At 32.9% G+C, this 23,040-nt stretch overlaps 1 protein-coding gene across 5 annotated transcripts in view; it reads right to left on the reverse strand.

The window, feature by feature from the left end:
• Nucleotides 1-23,040, reverse strand: part of LOC149568972 (MADS-box transcription factor 21-like) — a 376,483-nt gene that overhangs the window by 43,132 nt on the left and 310,311 nt on the right. The window contains exon 7 of one of the 5 annotated variants that reach the window (XM_089821782.1): nucleotides 15,038-15,205. The exons of the other annotated variants lie outside the window; for them this stretch is intronic. Coding sequence (XP_089677908.1) covers nucleotides 15,182-15,205 — 24 coding nt within the window. The 3' untranslated portion in view covers nucleotides 15,038-15,181. Of the gene's footprint in view, nucleotides 1-15,037; nucleotides 15,206-23,040 lie in introns of those variants that run through there. 5 annotated transcript variants of the gene reach the window in all.

A 23,040-nucleotide genomic window follows, 5' to 3' on the forward strand; every position in this document is an offset into this window, starting at 1 on the left:
TGCCTGAATGTGTCATTATTTTGTGGATTTATTTTCATGAAATTGTGATTGAGCCAAAGGTTTATTACTTTGTTTCTAGTTGTGTATTTCATTAGTTCTGGTGTTTATTATGGTATTGACAAATTTTGCTGCATAACTAGCTTGATAAGAAATCACAAAATTGTGCCTACATAACTTTTCATCTCGCATGAATGCACTTTCCATGGCCTTGTGATCTAATGAGGGGTGAAACATCTTACGCTCACTAAAGTTTCTCATAGACGATTGCATCAGTGGAATCAGGGAATCACTGCTCCTTTCATTGGTTATTTACTGATCTCTTTAAAAGCTTAATTCGCAGATGTGTCATTTTTCATAATTTATGTCCGTTAGGAATTTCAATTTCATGTTATTTGCTTTCAAGTTTTGTTATTTTATTTTCTAACCCCCTTTGTTAGATTAGGAATTCATAGTAGTTGCATTGTTAGGTTGCATTCTTAAAAAACACAAAAATATAAAAACATAGTTCTTTTTGTACATTATTTTGAAGCAGCATGCAGATTCTTCATCTCATCTGAAATAAAAAAAAACTAGCGAAGGTCTCCTTGTGAACAGTCACATTTATCTTCAATTGAGTGAATTTTGGTAAGTCACAAGACAACCCGAAACCTTGGATTTGATTCACAAAATCAGCTTTTCAAGAGAGGAATTTGTAAGAATTCCTGTACTTTAGCATCGTGCATAATGAAAACTCAATAGAAGTGGTGCTAGAAGGAGGGCATCACTTTCGATTGTCGAAAAAAGAAGGAAAATTTTCCAAAGTTTCAAAATTCTACACTTTTGTTTGCCAAAATTTGTGCTTTCCACAAGTTCAATTTTTTTTTTGGGTTTTTGAGAAATTCAAATGTGCAGGTCCGTAGCTCCACAGGTATGTAGGTTCATAGCTTGATAGGTACGCAGGTTCGTAGCTATGCAGGTGCACAAAATTCATTGGTGTGCTTGATTTGTGAGAAAGTGTACTTCTATAGAGGTGTGCTTTTTTCCAAAGTTGGTGCAAATTGGAGGGTTTTGATCCAGAATCCCCATTTTAGCGAGCATTAAGATCTTCATCAATTGCACATGAGTTTCTTGAGCTTACCCACTTTTGAAAACCACACAGTGATAAAGGGATACCAAGAACTCCACCCATTCACATTACACATTCCAGAATCATCATTCGCTTTACATTCTACTTTACACATTTACATCATTATGCACCATGTCTTTCTTCAATGCCTAAAGTTCACCTTTGAACCTAACTTGACCATTACATGAATTGCCCAAAAATCCTAAAATGTTTTGCCCACAGTTAATCTATGGAGAATCATGAACAATAGAAGATCATATTAAAATTTTCGAGGAGATTTTAAATCAAAACTAGATTCAACATATGGATGTGGTATGCCACCTTTTTCCTTACACTTTGGGGGAAATGGAATTCAATTGGTACCTCAATCTGCCACCAGCATCAATAAGGGAGTGGAACTCTTTTGAGAGCAAGTTTCTAGAACAATTCAAGATCTATATTGATCCAACTATCCTACATCATCAATTCATCTCAATTAAGAGGGATCCTCACAAGACTATTTCATAGTTTAATCATCACTTGTATAGGATGTATCAAAGAATGAAATTTCCTTATGTTATACCATAAGAGGCTGCCATCCATGTCTATTTTTGAACAATGGATTCATTAACTTCTATTTTTCTAAGAAGGCTCCCACCTAGAGACATTGATACCATTGAAAAGGTCTTCAAAGAGGCTGTTACATTCACAAATCAGGTTACTGTTGCTCCAATGCCAACAATTACATATTCAGGATATGAGTCTCAAAAGATTGCTTTCTTTGAGTAGAAGGTAGCCACATCTGTTGAAGTAGAAAACAATATGGCTAGAGAGTTTAAGGCCATAAAGGAGATGATATCTCTTTTATCCAATGAACTTGTAAGAGTAAAGTTGAATTCTTCAAGAAACCCAAAACAATTATTCTCAAAATCAGAGTGAAAATTTTGGCCTTTATAGTAATATTAACAATGGGAATAATGGTATTAGAGGTATGAGTCCAAGTGAAGATAGATATGGGTACAATGATGTGTCAGATCAGTCTCTCCAAATCATGGGGGAACAACCTTTGCAGTTTGGTGCAATGATGTTTGAATCATATGATAAATTTACAGGAGGAAAAAATAATGAAGATGATCAAGAGGAGTTTGTGTTCCCATTCAATGAAGAAATTCTTCCAAGTGTTGATGTTTCAATAAGTGTGGATATGCCAAGAAAATTTAAGCACACAGAGAATTTTGAAGTTCCAAAACTCCACAGAGTTGCAAAAATTCTCAAAGTTGCAAAAAGTGATGGAGTGTAGAAGATCTAGAGGTTGGTGAGATTTTTGGATCAGGAGGTCATCAAGAAGAAGATATCAATGCTTCCTATTGTGATATTGATTTCCCATTGAATAATGATAAGATACCTCCCTCAAAACAAGATATATCATTAGAAGAGATGGATAGAGTGCTCAATTTGGTCTCATGCTTGACTGAGGAAATGTCTATTTGTGGGTATTCTACATATGTAATAACTGAGCCATGTAGAATCCATCCATTTGGGTTCCATTTAGAAGAAAGTTGTCTTGATTTCTTGTTAGCTTGGGAGATTGCAATGGAGGGAAAGTATGATTCTAAACATGCTTCTTTGGGATATGAGGCAAAAAACATCTAGGTCGATGATAGTAATGAATCTTGTAATTCGAAAGGAAGGCTAGTGATTGATTTTTCTAGTTCGAAAGAACCTAAAGTGTTTCCATGTCCACGTGAAGTTGTGTACCATGAGATAAGACCACCAGAAGGAGATATTACAATGTGTGAGTGTATCCCTATGGTGGGGGACTCGCTAGATCAGGTGATATTTTACCATTATCCCTATGATTTTTATGATTTTCAATTTGAATATGATGTTAAAGGTAAGAGAACTTGTTTGTGGATTAATCATGGTCATAAAGAGTTACTACAACTTTTGATTTTATGTGATTTGTGCCCAGAATTTGAACAAAGATTGCCCAAATTTTATTTTTCTGAGTACAAAGATAAGTCAACATTTTTTAGAACTATATGGGGGGTTCATTAGTATTGCACATCATGAGAAATATATTGACAACCATCCCACATTCTTATTATTCAAGGTTTTCTATAGATAATATTTTTGTTGTTTTTTGTTTGTTTTTGTTTTTCCTAGTCTTTATTAGTGTTTCTAGTTAGGTGTTAGTTTGCTTTGAGTCGAGTCTTTTGTTTCTTCTTTTCTTTTTTAGTCATGTCAATTTGGGGGTTAGGTGTAATCAATATTTTATCTTGATGTATCTCATTAACTACTCTTTTGGTTTCAATTTTAGGAAGAGGTATTTATTTGTCAAAACATTTGGACAATTGTGTGTTTTATACCAACTAAACAATGGATGTTGCTTGTGGAAATAGGGAGACTTTCAGTTTTAAGTTCAGGGTTCTGAACCAATGAGCTCTCAACACCTTGCAAACTTAATAATCGATCATCTTAGGTGTTGTTGAATTAAGGTAGAAGATAGCAAGGGACAGTTCAAACTCCAATTGGTTCAAATAGGAGGGGTCTTCTTGAAGGGTTGCAAAGATCATTGTTTGGTGTGAGAGCTTCTAAAAGTTTTAAAGAGGAATGCAAGGGATGTTCACTGAAGATCAAGTTCAAGAAATGACACTGATGTCCTGGCTACATAGTCTAAGTGTAGTCAGGATACATAATAAAGAAAAAGAAAAAGAAGAAAAAAAGAGATCGTGTTAAGACTGAAGGATTCTAAAGATCTAGAATCACAGAAAGATACAATTTCAAAATAAAGTATCTCATACTAAAATAGTGATTCATCAAGTAGTGACATTACAAGCTGTATGGAGTGATTCTTCAAAATTTGCTAGGAAATTGAAGGAAAGTGACACTCCACCAAGAGCCCTCAAATTGATTCTCTCATCTAGTCAAGCAAGCGATTGATGAACAACCTCTATGAAGATCCCACATGAATGAACTAGGAAGAGTGAAAAAATGTTTCCATGTTGTTGGAAGACTTTGATAAGACTGCGTCCTAAGATGTTGAAGGAAATGAATACACAAATCACACACTGAGCTTGAAGGTTTTGGGTCTTGGAGTTTGATTGCGAGGTTGTTCGAACTATGCTTGAGGCATTTTGAGTTCATCAAATGAATGTTTGTTGATGAAGAAATGACTTTTTCATTTCTTCCTTTTTTTTGGGGCTATTTGTTGTGGTTTCACAATGCACACCTCATTTTGACTAGGAATGAGGACCCCCTACTCTCTTTTTCAGATTCCTAGACTCACAATTTGAGGTCTGAAAAATGTTAAAGAGTCAATTTTTTTTTTTTTTGCATTGTACGCACCTTCGTGGTACACACCCATCCACTCCACACTGTGCTCCACTGCTCCATTGCATGTCTTTCCCATCCATCTCACACACACATCTTACCATACTATGTACACTGCACAAAACTAGCTTCGTGTGCGCACAACATTGTGTGCCTGTTCTCGCATGCACCTTGTTGCCATGTGGACACCATGCTTTGCATGTACCTCTCATTCACCTGTGCACGTGCCCTACATCATGCACCATGCACCACACATCTATGTTGCTGTGCGCGCCATCATACCCTCCATGTGCACATCTCCAAAACTTGCTGTTTCGCTCTTCACGAGTAGCGCATGCCACACTATGGTGCACTTTATCGCATGTGACCTATTAAAATGCATTGCTCATGCTACCAAGCCACTTTGTGCATGCATGTCCATGAATCCTCCACACCTAGTGCACCTTCGAGATGTGTAAGTGTGCCAAAATTTGTCTTTAACAGATGAAAGATATCCTTAACTTGTTGGGGTCATAAATTTTGACCTAGAGCTCGAAATTCAAAACTGTTTATATCATTGGAAAGAACTAAAAATCTAATTTTAGTCCCTAAAATAGTGAGCTTTTGGCTGCCCAATTTTAGGGACTGATGAAAGTTTCAACTTGAAATTTTGAGTAGAAGACCTTCGAAAAAGCCAGTTAAGAGGACATAGAATTTTTTTTGAAAAAGTATAGAAAAGTTTCAAACTTTTGATCAATTAGGATGATCTAATCTCTGACCTGGAATGATCAGGCAGTTGGAGAGGAGACAAAGATCAAAGATACAGAGGTTGGACACATGAAGCAAAATAGGTTCCTCATCTTATGCATCTATTAATGACAAGATTCAACGCAGGTGCCTTGGGATTTTAGATTGAAGAAGCAGAAGGAGTTCAAGTTTATGAAAGTGATTGGTGATAAAGAAGGTATAAATCATCAAAATGGGGCTTCCCATGCATCAAAAACACATTCTGACAGTAGTTTAACTTCAACAGACGCCTAGTGAAGGATTAACTTCTATTTTTGACACTTCTACTTTGACTGAAGGCTTTCTTATTCTTTTTCTCTCATAAATTCTTTGTTTATGACATGTAAAGGCTCATGCATCCAATTAATGAATTAAAATATGGATGGAGTCTTACTTTGCACCAATTCGATTGTAGTTTGTATATAATTAGTTTATTTTGTTCATTAAAACTATTTTATTGTATGAAGATATCTCTCACTCTCAACACAAATTGAGGAGATGATTTCTTATAAATACCCCATTGTAATATGTAGTGAGGGCCACCATTATTTTCCAATAAAATTATGCTTTTGGTGCTCACATTTTGAGTGTAGTAATTCTTGCCTGAATGTGTCATTATTTTGTGGATTTATTTTCATGAAATTGTGATTGAGCCAAAGGTTTATTGCTTTTTTTCTAGTTGTGCATTTCATTAGTGCTGGTGTTTATTATGGTATTGACAAATTTTGCTGCATAACTAGCTTGATAAGAAATCACAGAATTGTGCCTACATAATTTTTCATCTCGCATGAATTCACTTTTCATGGCCTTGTGATCTGATGAAGGGTGAAACATCATATGCTCACTAAATTTTCTCACCGACGATTGCATCCATGGAATTAGGGAAGCACTGCTCCTTCTTTCATTGGTTATTTATTGATCTCTTTGAAAGCTTAATTCATAGGTGTGTCATTTTCCATAATTTATGTTCATTAAGAATTTCAATTTTATGTTATTTGCTTTCAAGTTTTGTTATTTGCTTTGCTAACCCCCTTTTTTAGAGTAGGAATTCATATTAGTTGCATTCATCAAAAAACACAAAAATACAAAAACATAGTTCTTTTTGTATGTTATTTTGAAGTAGCATGTAGATTCTTCGTCTCATCTGAAATCAAAATGAACCAACAAAGGTCTCCTTGTGAACAATTAGATTTATCTTCAACTGAGCAGATTTTAGTACATCACAAGACAACCCAAAACCTTGGATTTGATTCATAAAATTAGCTTTTCAAGAGAGAAATTCGCAAGAATTCCTATCATTTAGCATCATGCATAACGATAGCAAAACACTGTCACAAGTTGAAAATAAATCTAATTGGATAATTGACAGTGGTTATTCATACCATATGATTGGTGATATGAACAAGTTTGTTGACTTCAAAAGTCAAGATGGAGGCATTTTCAGAGTTGGAAACAATGTAGCATGCCAAGTTAAAGTTATTGGATCTATAACCCTTGATGGTAAAACTCACATTGAGGATGTATATTTTGTTGATGGTTTAAAGCACAATCTTTTGAGTGTTGGAAAACTAGTGGATAAAGGTTATCAATTACAGTTCACAAAAAATACATGTATGATCAAAGATAAAGATGGAAAGATAGTTAGAACATGAACCCGATCTAGAGGTAATGTATTTCAGTTGCATCCTACTGAAATGACATGTTTGGTTGCAAAGGTAGATGATGGTTATGACATAAGAGATTTTTTCATATAAACTTTGATAGTATTGTGAAGAGTAGTAGGATGTTTGCTATTAGAGATTTGCCTAAGATTGTAAAGCCTATTAACACAATTTGTAAGGAACGCGTGTTAGCAAAGCATAACAAAACTTCTTTTTCTTGCAAGAAGTTTACTGATACAACAAAGTTAGAGATTGTACACACAGATCTCAACAGTCCTACAAAGACCAAAAGATTCTATAGTGAAAGGTATTTTATGATTCTAGTTGATGAATTTTCTAGAATGATGTGGGTTGCATTTCTTAAAGAGAAATCTAAGGCATTTGATAAGTTTAAGATATTCAAGAATAGAGTTGAGAATGAATCTCGTATGAAGATTAAATGTTTAATATCAGATAGAGGAGGATAATTTACTTCAAATAAGTTTAACATGTTTTGTGAAGGAAATGAAATCAGAAGACAGTTGTCAGCTTTAAGAACCCCTGAATAGAATGACATTGTAGAGAGAAGGAACAGGTCAATAACAAAAGCTGCAAGATCTATGTTAGCTAAGAATGATGTATCCAAGATGTTTTGGAGAGAAGCTGTGAATACAATAGTCTACACTATGAACATAGTGAAAGTCTGGAAAGACACAAACAAGACCCCTTATGAACTTTATGAATTGTGTTTGGTCACTCACCTACAATTACGTATTTTAGAATTTTTGGGAGTAATTGCTATATCAAAAGAGATAATGATATTAGTAAGTTTGATGCTAGAAGTGATGAAGGTATGTTTTTTGGTTATTCATTAAAAATCAAGGCTTATAGATGCTATAATATAAGAACTAAGACTATTATGGAAAGTAAAAATGTGAGAATTGATGAGAAATTCAAGATACAAGAGATAATAGTTGATTACAATTCAGATGATGATGTTGTTACTAAGCCAAGAAATGATGAAGTATTTCTTGAGACTAAGAATGATTTGTAGAATGAAAGAGAGCCAAGGTAGGAACAAAGCTTGAAACTTTTAGAAGAGCCAAGAGTTGAGATAGCAACTCCTACTTCAAAAAATAATATGATAAAGAATTACCCATATGAGTAGATCATCAAAAACAAAGATAAAGGTGTGATGACAAGAAGTAGAGTCAATGAAGAACCATGTTTAATAGCTCAAGTTGAACCTAAGAATGCAGATGAATCATGTAAAGATGATGATTGGAAACAAGATATGAAAAAGGAATTGGATCAGATAGTAAAGAATGAGACATGTGAATTGGTCCCTAGACTAGTAGACAAGAATATGATAGGAACTAAATGGGTATTCAGGAACAAGATGAATAAACAAGGCAAAGTTGTAAGGAACAAAGCAAAATTGGTATTTAAAGGTTAATCAGAACAAGAAGGAATAGACTATGATGAGACCTATTCTCTGATGGCTAGAATAGAAGTAGTAAGATTATTCTTAGCCTATGCAGCACAAAAGAAATTCAAAGTATATCAGATGGATGTCAAGTCAACATTTCTGAATGGAGAACTTGAAGAAGAGGTATACATTGAACAACTTGAAGGTTGTCCTTTGATAGATGATAAGGATATAGTATGCAGACTAAAGAAAACATTGTATGGCTTGGAGCAAGCATCGAAAACCTGGTATGTGAGGTTGGACAAGCATTTGACAAAGCTTGGATATAGCAAAGGTATGGGAGACAATAATTTATACTAGACATAAATTGATGATGGTTTGATAATTTTGGTAATATTTGTTGATGATATCATATTTGGAGGAAATCATGAAGAAAGTGAGAAGTTTGTAGAAGAGATGAAGAAAGAATTTGAGATGAGTATGATAGGAGAAATGAAATATTTTCTAGGATTGTAGATTGTATAGAACAAAGAAGGAATCTTTATTGCTTAGACTAATTATTTAAAGGATTTACTAAAAAGGTTTGGTTTGGAAGTATGTAAACCTGTTGGAACACCTATGGTAATTGGACAAAAGTTATCTACAAAGGATGAGACACCTACTATTGAGCAGAAAAAATACAGATCTATGATTGGAGGTTTACAATATCTGACTCACACAAGGCCAGATATAGAAAATGTAGTTGGAATTGTTACAAGATTTCAAGCTGATCCCAGAGAAGTACATTATGCAGTAGTCAAAAGGATATTTAGATATCTAAAAGGAACATTAGAGTTCAAATTGTGGTATGATAGATCTAATGATTTTACTCTAAGTGCTTATACTAATGTTGATTGGGTAGGCAATATGGATGATAAAAAGAGTACCAGTGGTGGAGTCTTCTTTCTTGGAGGAAGATTGGTTCTGTGGCTGAGCAAGAAGTTGGATTATACATCACAAAATACAATAGAAGTAGAATATGTTGTAGTAACAAAAAATTGCAATCAAGTATTTGGATGAAGCATATACTAAAGGATATAAGGATAGAAATCAGTGAACCTGTTGTCATACATTGTGACAATACAAGCACAATAAATATGTCTAAGAATCCAGTATTGCATTCAAAGACTTAAGCACATTTCTATTAAGTATCACATGTTGAGAGAGAAAGTTGTAGATAAGGAAAGTAGATTGGAGTATATGAACACTATAAAGAGCAGATTGCAGATATATTCACTAAGCCTCTTTCCAAAGAGACTTTTATGTATTTGCGAGGTATGCTAGGGGTTATGCCCCTTCCTACATCAGAGTAAAAGATGCAAGAGTGCATCAATCCAATGTAATAGAGCACCATTATTGTCTGGACTAAATGTTGATGCTTTCTATATAGGGGAGTATCTGTGATGGACAATCATCTAGGACTCTTATTGGATGTTGTTTTGAATAGTGTTCTTTGACACTTGAGCTAAGTAAGAATCAATTGTTGTAGAGTTTGATGTAGTGAAGTTGGTTGCTGAGACCTTTGACATTGATGTCAATGGGAGAGAAGTTTGGCATGAAAAAAATCATAAGGAAAATATTGTGAGAAGATCATGAGGAAGAACAACATGTTCAGAAGATATACAACATGGAATGACAGTTTGACAGAAAGCTCATTGAGGTATATTAATGGGGGAGAATGATTGATGAAGAGGATTTGAAAATAAAAATAAATAGTCTTTTGTTGGTATTCTTGGAACTAGATATTTTTCATCTATGTTGCCATCAATGCAAAAGAGGGAGATTGCTGAGAGATTGTTGGAAGCATAAATGCTGGTGATATTCCTATGGGGGAGTATTGTAGATATGTTACTATGATGATATGTTACATTCATGACTGAGTTTGTCATTGATGTCAACATAGCAATTTTTTTATGGTATCTGACAGAAGAATAATGGAAAGATCAAGTTGATATAGATGGCTAGTTGAGTATTCTAACAAGGAATATTTATATTAGTACATCATCTTGTGGGCATCATTCCCACCAGGGTTTTCCTTCTAATCAAGAGTTTCCCTAGTTAACATATGTGGTGTAATTGTCTATGTGATCTTATTATGGTTGTTGTTTACTTTGGTTGAATGGTTAAGTTTTTTTAAAGAAGATAAATATTTTAATTGTTGGATAATTGATTCAAGCCCCCCCCCAGTTATCTTGGTGGACTATTGTTTCTAACAAGTACATGTCTAGACTTGGTAGAAGGATAGCCCTAATTACAAATAATTTCAAACCACCATTTGAGTTGGACACTTTCCAAAATCATATGAGAAACATTTTATATGGACTAGATAAATTCATTGGAATGGATTGTGATAAGAGTGTGACTTAAAATTTTGTAATGATGGAAATGAATATTCAACAAGATTCCACTATGGTAGACTTCATGTATTATTCTATCCTTATGCATTTATTTTTTTATAGTTCTAATATGATATATGATGAGTTGATTTTAATTGAAGTAAATATGGGTATACCTATGCTCGGTTAACAATGGACTAATATTTGGGGGAATGGTACTCATGTGTCTTCTTTCCTTAATTTTAATAATTGGAGAGTTATTCCTATCATAATTGTGTTAGGGTATCTCCCATTTTCGTAGTAGTGTGCAATAGCTTAGTGAAGTTCTATATGAAGGAAAAAATATGGTACAAAATCAATTGTAAATATTTTAATTGCACACATGTTGTTTGCAAATTTTCTTTTATCACAGTTTGGAGAAACTTAAACTATATGTTGGGCGTGATTTTGATTTTGATATACTTGTTTTGACATTTGGAGATACTGATGTCTTATCATTTTGTATGCTCATTTCACAAGGAATAACTTCTATCCTACCTACAACTAACGTTAACAATTGATTCTTCTGAGTGTAAAATTTTTGGTATTGAATTTTTTTCCCCCTTTGATGTAGTGTTAATAGATGCAAACACATGTTAGAAGAGATTGCTGTTAAAGTAGCTCTTATTGTTGTAGATTAGGAAAAAAAGATAACTTGAATTTGATTAAAGTTGAAGGAAAATTTGGTGGAAGGCAGGAGGATATAGAGTTGGTTGAAGGCATTGTTATTGACAAAGATATGAGTATTCCACAAATGCCTAAAAAAATTGAAGATGCAAAAACTTAGAAATGGTTTGCAATGTTGTTGCTTTTGCTAGTTTTCTTAGATATATATTATATGCAAGTACTAGGGAAGAGAGTATTCTTGCAAGGTTGAAGAGAATAATCAAACCATTGCATATAGAGAATAATCCATGACCCTAGTGAGTATTTCAATTAATTAAGAAGAATATTGAGGGAAGCTCAAGTACCTCCACTATACGATACCATCGTCAGTTTGACTAATTAGGAACTATACAAAATGGCTCTCCATAGCTCTCCAGCCAATATTCAGTTCCAATGATATGTGATTTGTGTTAACAAAGGGAACTCCACACATTGTATTGTACCTAATGATCTAGACTTGTGTTAAAAAATGATGCTCCACACAACTCTCCAACCACTATTCCGACTTGTGCCTGCATTTGCTGGGTTAACTATTGTTCATGTCTAATATAATCAACCTAAATGCATGAAATCACTACGTCAATCCAATTTGTTTACATACCTGTACTGTTGCACTTAACCCTTTCTCCTGCTTGTGGATAGCCATTAGAATAAAATGAAATGAGAAACAATTTTTGTTTTTTTTTGTTTATATCCCATGTTGGTCAAAATTTTGACATTAAACTTTAAAAAGGTCAAATTTCAACCTTTTCGGGACATATACAAAAACAAATTCATAAGCCAAAATGGCCTTTGGTAAAAAATCAATGGCAAATGTACTAGTGAGCTTAGGGCTTCAGGATTCCAGACCTAGTCAATTTTAGGATTCAACATTTGTCTTTCAACATCATGGTGCCCAGTAGATGAGTGGTTGCAACCATGAGCCCTCATCTTGTGCATGATTGTTTGATGGTCTCTGTCTATAATTCTTGATTATGCTATGGATAGTTGGAAATAGACTTGTACATTTAATCATGTTAGGAACTTGTTCTTTGGGCTTAAAAATACTATCTTGTTTGGGAATGTTAGTTTTGTGTTCCCTCTTTGAATCCATAGATGTTATCCGAAGTTCATTAGGGGATTCTCATGTTTTGTGTTATCTTTTGGTGCTTGGGGATCTTTCGAAGTGTTTGTAAGACTTTCGCTAGTGTAGCAAACATGTGAGTTTAGCCATGTTCCCTATTTTATTATCTTTTATAGATGTTTCAATCTTAAACTTGGTTATTTTATGTTGCTAAGTAACTTATCTTAAGAAAAAAAATCATCCAGTGCATGTTTTATCCTTGTGTTCCAAGGATCTCTGAGCGGGGCATTACAAGGGCTCACATAATCAGTTTAAAAGTTTGTATTAATTCACACCCCAGTATTGGTTTGGGACAACACTTTAATTTTGAAATCATTTACATCCCAGTGTCATATTTTTATTCTCCCATTCTTCAATCCCATCGAGAAAAAGAAAAATTTGAGACGTTGCCTAGGCCCCTACTTTTTGGTCGCCCTGTCAAGGGAACATCACCTAGTCTAACTAACATTGTTATTTTGTAAATATTTTGGCAATTTAGTTTCTTTTATGCTTCATGTCATCAAAATTTTAAACATTTTCAAAATAACATTATAATAATATCATTTTGAACATGGACAAGATGTAAACACCTAAATTTGTTTACCGATTTCATAAACAAATTTAGTCATCTCCTAAGATATTATAAATTAAATATTTATTATTTGATTATCTTATGACAAACCCATTAATTAATTAATTAAACTATTTAGTTAACCTAATTAATTAAATATACAACACTTATTTATTTAATTGATTTATCCCCCCTTCTATTAATTCAAATAAATAGACTTATCTATTTAAATTAATTTACCTTATCCTAATTATCCCTATTATGATTAAATAAATAATATTTTATATATCTGAGCACATGGATCCTAACTCTAACCACCCTCTAACCAAGCCTTAACACACCTAATCCATGGTGTAACTCCCCAATAACAAATCGAAGAGAAATTAACCTACTATGTTACAAAGTTTACTATTTTTTATAATAAGTTTATACAACAGAAGATAACAATGTAAAATAAATATACATATACACATCAAATACATATAAGAAATTACAAATACAAGTTCCATTCCTCAAGGGTTTATTCAGGTCGAGTCACATTTAAGAAATTTTTATTAAATAATTTTAATCCTGAGCACACTATCTATAGTCATAAATGAATAACATATACCTAATATTATAAGCAAATACATAAGTACAACTGATATAATGAAATACATTCAAATAACAACATCTACTACACATGTCGTAGGGTATGTATTTGTAAATACAAGTATATCAAAATACAATACACCATTCTATATGATCTCCAAATACAAGTACAAGACATATGAATGCATAGATACATCATTAAATAGAAAGCCTCCAATATAGAATAAGAATGATGATGGTACAACTACATCAATGAACATCCAACATCTGTCAATCTATGAGAAAACCCAAATGGTAAGAAGACACTACCTCCCAACTTTGTGGTAATCCAGTCATACACCACTCCCACCATGTAGGGGAGATAATGTACAATCCACAAATAGATAATCAAATCACAAAAGAAAATCCTAAGCAAGGAATCCTAATATCTCAATCTACCTCAAGGATAACACAATCTACTCATAAATAAAGATAACCAAAGTTGAAAAGAAAATCAATCAACATTGACCTCACATACCAGAGTCAACAACTAGATACTAAGTATCAATCGAGTATCAAAACCAAAGAGATAAAACTATTGGAAGAATGCCAACTTCCAAATTAAATGTCAATAACCAACAAATAAATAACTATCATCAACAAGAGCTCTGTTCAAGTTTGAGTCCCTTCCTTTTGGGTTGAAATGGTGATAAATAGATAATCAAATAGTATTAAATTTAACATATGCAAATTATTTATTTGACACCTATGATATTATGACAATTTAGCATATATCACCCAACAAATGTACATAAGCAAATATTAAAGAAGCTGCACAAAATCAGTTAGAAGTTGGCTTATGTATACTCAAGCAGCAAATGGTGCAAAAACATTTGGACTATTGTGTTTGACTTTCAAAAGAGCAATTTTCAAAATCAAAATGAAAAAATCTATCATTTTGTTTAGGGTCCAAATTTGTAAATATGTTGGTAAGCATAGCCTAGAAGAATAAAGATAAAGTCAAATATGCTTTATAAATTTTTCATTTGCATGGCATTAGAACCCAAAAATAAGTTATCATTATTATTAAGTGTAGAAAAGTAGTTTGCATTCTGTTAGCCAAGCAGTCAAGTACAAAATGTATTGGAATTTTAGGAAACAATACCACATATGGAAAATGTTTTAGCTATTGTAATATCAAATTATGATATAAGTTTCATAATTTGACATGAATAGTTATTTATACTTCTAGCTATAGGTTTTTTCTTAAATATATGTAGACCACGCCTTGATTTTGATCAACCCAGTGCAACTTAACTATCCCTTTATCGCTATGGAATGACTCCCAGTATATTGACACATGTACATACATATAAAATTAAGATAAGCTTTCCTTACACTTAAATTTTACTAATCTGATATTCTGAACACTACAAGTTAATATTACTTTCTTTGTGTTTCACATTGGATTCTCTACAAGCTCTGGCTGGGTAAGTCTACAAATTCAAGACAATTGTGTAGCAATAGATCTAATCTTGGAGAATAGATTCATTGGAATCACGATCAAGCTATCGAACAAGCTCAAGCTCGAACAACTCTCAAGATTTTTATGGAAATTTCAATTCCTCTACCTTGCATAGAAGAAATTCAGTACATGTTAATGCCAATAGTAAATTTGATCAATCAAAACCCGGTCAGAGCTCGTGCACTTATAAGTTTGTAAAATGACTGCAAATTTTTTTAGTGCATCTCAGTAAAACTCATGTAATGTAGGTGGATGACATGTGTCTCTAGAAACAAAAGAGCTTAAAGAATGTATTAATCAAAAAGTTCGTCAGAAGAAAAATGGAGCTAACACCCACAGGCAAAGGTTGGATGAAGTTGAAAAATATTGTGTCATTAAATGGCTGTATGGGCTCCATGAAATATGTCCTTAAGTGAACCGCAACCAAGAAATGTAATGATGCAAAAAATCTAACATATTAATGAATACAATTGATGGATTTTCATGGGTTTTTTTTTTTTGGAAATTGACTTGATTTGATTGATTTCTTTATGTATGCCATTAAGTTGGAATGTTAGGATAAAGTCTTCTAAAGTTGTTAAATCACTGATTCCATGTTTTTGATAGTGTTTTTGTCCACCTCAGACCTGCATCTTTCCTGAATCCGACTTCAATCCTCTTGAAAATCATGAAATCTCTATGCGTATTGTTAAAAATAGGAAAAAAAAGGCTCTAGCATTCAACAAAAATCTGTGTGAAATAAACATCATGCCCTCTCAGAAGATATGCCCTGGAAGATGAAAAACATGTGGTGCTACTGCTAAATTTTGGCCCTATGTGCTATTGCAATGCCCCCAAAAATGTAAAGTAGAAGGAAAATTAACCCTATGGCAACACTGATGGAAACATACGAGACAAAGAAGGCTTCACTATTCATCTCTAATCTAGACTAGAAGAAAGAAAATTCTTGAAAGAAAAGACATTAAAGAAGTTTTGAGTACTTTTTTTTTTCTTTCAATTTTTGGTGTTAAAAAAACTTTTTTTTACCTTTGGCATAATTTCTACCAAACAATCAGGAAATACAAATTTTCGATTTATAATTAATTAAAAAATAAATTGTGTTTTTGAACTTTAGAAATTTATTAAATTAAATTATAATTTAAATTAATTAATTGTGACTCCAATGAAAATATTAGTACCCTACCTTATGCAAGGCAAGGACTAACAAGAATAAATCACCAATTAATAAAATCTATAAAGGAGACTCAACCTTCATACTAGGGAGTGTCATCGTAGGAACCAACTCTAAGGCTTTTCTCGTACTCTATGTAGAATAAATAATCCTTTTGTACAGACAAGGAAACTAACTACACAAGACCACAATCAAATGTCTTCTCCAACTTCCAACCTAGTCTATACTAGTGCTCGAGGCAACACAATTATCTTATTAATGTTTAAACTCATTACCAAAAGTTTATTAAGTTATCACTTATTAAGTCAACTTAAAGTGAATTACCCTAGTAGCCACATAGGGGCTGATACCATTGCAAGTCACTCCCATAAGATACACCTAGACTACCTTCCTAAACCTCACAAACCATAATTGTGTCCCATACCACAAAAGAAATAATAATTGAATTTGGTTCCATGATAGGCTACCCGAAATTACATTCGTTATCCAAATCTCAAAATATTATAAATGCTTATCAAACCAAATCTCATAAACATAAGATTCAATTTGAACCATAAATACATCATCACATCTAGTAAAATAAATAATCACAAAAGTAAATTTTACAAGCCTCTAATGCACATCCTAATTTGGCCAACTAAACAACCCAAACAAAGCCATAATGAAATAACTATCACAAGACTCCAAAATGAAGCACAAAAAACATAAGATTTAAGCCATATGATTTAATACAATTGTCTGACTGATATATTATTAAAATGACTAAATATTCAATTGACAAAACTTTTGAGGCATATAAAATGTCACATAATATTATCATGTTATTAATTTAAACAACATTAAATTAAGAATGACTAAATTAAAAACATAAATAGATATTGTTGGATTAAATATTAACATGAATTCCATATCTAAAATAATAAATTGAGTTCTATTTAAGTCCAATATTAATATTTATTTGTCCTTTAATTCATAATGCAACTAAAAATAACTCAAACTTGAAATTATAATTTCACTCATAATACTAAATAATTATAACTAGATGATAACTTATTGGACTCCACCATAACTTCTCCTAAATGATAACTAAATGACAAATATATATTTATTAACTTAAAAGTACACTTACATTAATAAATATGTAATAAGTTATATCAACCTAAGAGTTGAACTAAACTTAAGAAAAAATATTATTATTAAAATCTACTTTCTAAAAAAAATGAGTAATATTTATTTAATTTTGAAATAAATAAAAATTGATAAGTTATTTATTTTCAAACTTAGAAGAAATTAATAATAATATTTAAAAAATAAATAAATTAAAACACTATAGTATATATTTTTAAATAAAAATAAGAATGCAATTGTTATTTTCACATGTCTAAGATCTTTTGAAACATGTAAGCATAATAGATTTAGTTTTCTATCTTGAACATATTTGTTTTTTAGAAAGATTTTCAATCAATAAATTATGTTTTTATCTTAGGAAAATACAATTTTCATTTGATGAAACTTTACGGAGGTTTGTTTTGAAGTTTTTCAAACAATTTTCTTTCTAATCTTGGATGATAATAATCATTTCCCTCTAAAGTTTAATGTTGAATTTCCTACTAGTTGCTTAGATCTAGGTTTTAGTGAAATTTCAGCTTCTATTGTTTACTTCTTAGATAGTTTTCAATTCAATAAAGAATTTTAAATCCATTTTCAAATACAAGTTTTATTTTTTCCACAAATTCTATTCTATAATTTTAACAATTAGTCTCCAATAATTTGATAGACATGAAGTAGACAAAATTTTCCAAATTAGATTCCACAACGGGTTCTCAAACCCCACCTCAATTTGACAATTGAAATTCTCAAACAATCTGGTAAATACACACAATCCAAAATATTCCTAAGCTTTCAATAAATTCTTTAACTTAAATCCTCTCAAATCTTTCTCCTAAAACCTATGGGAAAATATGCTTGATTGCAATCTTGTGTAGCTAATTTCCTTGTCTATACAAAAGGATTGCCGATGCAACATAGAATCACTAGGGGGGTGAGGTCGAAAGAGACTTCCAAGAAAATCTTAGAGTTGGCTCATGTGATGACACTCCCTAGTATGTAGCCTAAGTCTCCTCTATAGATTTTATGTTTTCCTCTAGTGGTGTATTTATTGTTGAAGTTATTGATTGATGATTTACTCTCATGTTGATGATATTTATTTATTTGTTGGTTATTGACATTTGATTTGGAAGTTGGTATTCTTTCAGTGGTTGTACTTCTTTGGTTTTGATAATTGATTCGTACTTGGTATCTAGTTGTTGGCTTTGGTATGTGGGGTTGGTATTGGTTGATTTTTGACTTTGGTTGTCTTTCTTTAGGAGTAGTTCTTGTTACCCTTGATGTAGATTGAAAATATTCTTTCTTAGACACCCCATTCTAGTGCCCAACTACACTCTCATGAACTTCTTTAGGTCAACCTTGATTAAAGGATTTTGACTACCATAATAGTTAGAATGTAATAGTAGGTTTGATTTGTACAATACAACTCACTTTACAAATTTAGATCTCCATTCACTGATCTGCTGGTTCATTGACTGACCTTCATTATCATCTCCATCATTGATTTTCTTGGTATTTCCTCAAGAAATCAAACTTCATCAAACTCTACACAATTCTTCTTAGCTACTCTACTCTTCACAACTTCTTAAGATCATCAATCAATAAAAAACCAATCTTAGAAAAAATATCTTATGCCTCCTTAAATAGGTAATTTTGATTTCTTTTTCTTAAACGTCATCGTAGATCTTAGGATTAGGTTCGATTCATTGAATCCTTCTATCATTTTGTTCTCCTTCTTCTTTCTTTCTTTATACTTCTAGAAACTTCTAATTTGATAATTTTTTTCTTCATGCATTAAATAATCTAGCCCATCAATCCTTATCTTCCATGTGTTTGACTAATCCAAAATTTCAACTGTGTCAACTTCAAATTCAAATTTTTAACAAATTTTAACTTTTGTTGTTACTTGATAATCACTATGTTTTTATGCTCGGTCATCACTATATAGCTTGACACACACTATACTATTTTTCTCGGCATCATCAGGCTCACTCAACCATTACTATGCTTGGTCACTAATAAGCTTCCTTCATCAATTTTCTTAGCAATAACTAACACTTGGTTTGAACTATTTGTTTGAATTCTACTTAAATTCCTCAATCTTCTGCTTCAGCTCCTTCAATGACTAACCAATACTTATACTCAGTCATGCTTAAATCTTGTCCTTTCACTTATACATCATCTTCAATTATCTTCTTCAATTATTGTATTAATTAAATAATATATTATCTTTTCAATGATTAACTTATCAAGTGCCCATTGTAATTCCATAATACTTAACTTCTCTCTCTTCAACAACATCACTAGCTCACCTTGCTATACCTTCTTTTAAAATCCTCTTCACCAATCAAATGATATAACACTCTATACTATTAGTAAATGTCTCTCCAGTGGTTAGACAATGTCTTACCAATAGGTTTGACATCAACAACAACATAACAATTGTTCCAATTGTAGTTTCCAACAATCTCCTTGTTTGGCATTCATGGAAACATCTCTAGTTACTATGCAATCCAAAAGTTTTGAATACTTGTATTGTGTGTTGCTGAACAAATCCCTTTTTTTTTTCTCTCTTTGTTAGTGTTATTATGCATCTCATCCAAAGAAACCTTAGGATGCTCCCTCTAATGTCAACTATAGTAGTATCAATTGTATGATACCCCCTCTATCATTTCAACACATACTTTGTCTTTGGTATGTCTTTCTTTTGATAAAAATCACTCTCCCCCTCATTATATGAATGGTAACTACCACATATCTCCCTCTTTGTATCTATACTTGTATGGTAACTTTATCCCTCTCTCCCTGTTTGATGATAATGCCAAATTCATCAACCATTCACATGTAACTTCATGTCACTATTCTGACTAATATAGAAATGTCACTTCAAATTTAACACTTTGCAGCTTCATCTACTCATAGTTGAGTGCCTTTCTTTTCACACCCTTAGGAAACTCCCAAAGTGTGACCTCCTGCATCAATTTGTAAGATATTTCGATCATAACAATTGCGGCAATATAGAATCTCTTCTTAGTTTGTCTCAAGTAGGGGAATTAACCCAAACTAACCTTTTAGATACTCAAAATAATCCTTAGCTAATGCCTTTGTGAATATGTCAACTATCTGTTCTTTTGTGCTCACATACTCCAATCTCACTTCTTTGTCTTGTACAAGCTATCTCAATTAATGATACTTGATCTCAATATGTTTAGCCTTTGTGAGCATCACATGGTTCTTTGATATATTTAAAGAACTTGTGTTATCACAATATATCACAACAAGTTTAGTGATCTCTTCCTTCATACCTTCCAAAAATTTCTTGATCCAGAAAATGTTTGAACAATTTACTACAACAACAAATATTTAACCTCTACTGTAGATTGCGAAATAGAGTTCCACTTCTTTCTTGTCCATAAAATTAATCTTTTTCATAGAAAGAAAGTGTCTCCACTTGTAATTTTTCTATCATCAACATTTCCTTTCTAGTTAGCATCTGTGTAGACCTTCAATTCAAACTTGTCACTTTTCTTATACCATAGTCCGTAGTCTTCTATTACTTTCAAGTATATCAATATCCTCTTTGCTACCATCATGTGATTTTCTCTAAGATAAGTAGAGAATATAGAAATAATACCAACTGCTAATGCAATATCATTTTTGATATGTACAACATGCTATAGTTTTCTAATCATTAATCTCTATAGTGTTTGATTCAACTCAACTGAATCATTATTCTTTGACAATTTATGTCCTGTCACCATAGGTGTTCCAACTAGTCTTGAGTCTTCCATTCCAAATGTCATTAACATCTCCTTCTTATATGATGGGGACACAACCCAAGCACAGAATGGACCCAATAGGAAAGGAAAAATTTTATTGACTATGAAAATATGCTAGTACACTTAGTGCAGAGAAACAGACTCCAAAACATGCCCTATGGGCTTACAATAGCATAAATCTGGAGATAAATTCTTCTCCCAATACCTTCTCTCAAACTCCACTCCGAACTGCCTTTTACAATGCTAGAAATGTTCTTAAATAGACCCCGGAGGGTTAAGGATTAGGAATACATTCTAGAGAGTGCTAGTTGGCATCCACCAACCAAATAGAAGGCTCTCGAAGTCGCATTAGAAGTCAGCACAAAATTAGAAGAATCTAGAAATGGTAACCGAACTTTCGGGAGGCATAACTTTTGAACTGTAGCTCTGATTGACAAATCATTTACATTTTTGGAAAGCTCTCGAAGCGCCCTATAGCCCTATAGATGAGCTTTTCTTGTCCCCCATTTTTGGCCCTATTCAAGGTCATTTAATGCCCCTAACCTAACTTTGAAGCATTCTTAGGATGTCTCCAGAAACCAAAAAATTGTGATAACTTTCAAACCGTGGGGCCTTTTGACCTGATTCTTTTTTTGGAATGCTCTAAATTACAATGAAAATCATCCAACCAATTTACACCTTCTAGTTTAACAAAATGATGGCTCAATTACTTACTCCTATTTTTTGGCATTTACACGTATCCCAAGGTGATTAAAAACTCTAACCCAGAACACTAATAGTGGAACTGTGAGAGTTGGAACCTTTATTTGACCCAAATGGGTGTCCAAAAATGAAAACACATGAAATAGAAGCTAAGTCTAAGTACATTTTTTTGGATGACACAGGATTTCCCTTATATCTCTAGATGCTCCTGCATCAGACACCTAGGGTAGATTGAAAAGTGACCCTGTCACATTATGAATGGTAGAGGAAATCCCAAATGGGAAACCTCAGCTGCTGAGACCCAAGTTGAGTCCTCTATCAGCCGTCCTTTCCACTTGACTAGATACTCTTCATACTGCCTATTTTTGGTACTCCTACCCACACGAATATCCAAAATCTTCTCTATCTCCTCCTTCTTAGAAGTAGGAATTGGACATGGCTCTAACATTAGCTCCTCATTTGCACCATCATTATGATACTCTGTTAAGTCTGCAATGTTGAAAATAGGAGAAATGTGAATTCCATCTAGAAACTCCACCTCATATGCATTTCCTGAGTCATGTTTCTTCAAAATTTTGTAGGGGCCAAATTTCTTCATCTTCAGCTTGTTGTAAGTACCAGTTGGAAATCTTTCTTTTCTTAAGTGGACCATGACTAGATCCCCTACTTGGAACTCCTTATGTCTTCTCCTTTGATCAGCCCTAGCTTTATATTGTTGGTTCATCTTGGTAATGTGTGCCTGGACCTCCTCATGTAGACGCTTGATATGTTCAACAAATTTTTCAGCTTTAGCACTTGTCCTCTCCCCTAGCTCTATCTTCCTCAATTTTGGTACAGTCTTTGGGCTACTTTCGTATACAATTTGGAATGGTGAGCTACCAGTACTTCTGTTTATAGAGTTACTGTAAGCAAACTCTACTTGTGGTAGAACCAAATCCCACCCCTTGGGTTTATCCCCAACTAAACATCTCAGTAAATTGCCCAGACTTCTGTTTACCACTTTTGTTTGGCCGTCAGTCTGCGGATGATGTGTGGAATTGAATTTTAAGTCTGTCCTCAACTTTTTCCATAATTTTCTCCAGAAATACCCCACAAATTTAGTGTCTCTGTCAGAAACTATACTCTTTGGGAGGCCATGTAGTCTTACCACTTCTCTGAAAAACAAGTCTGCGATATGGACAA

This window comes from Cupressus sempervirens, chromosome 3 (assembly GCF_028749045.1).
Source record: "Cupressus sempervirens isolate cs-2001-9-10 chromosome 3, ASM2874904v1, whole genome shotgun sequence".
NCBI lineage: Eukaryota > Viridiplantae > Streptophyta > Pinopsida > Cupressales > Cupressaceae > Cupressus > Cupressus sempervirens.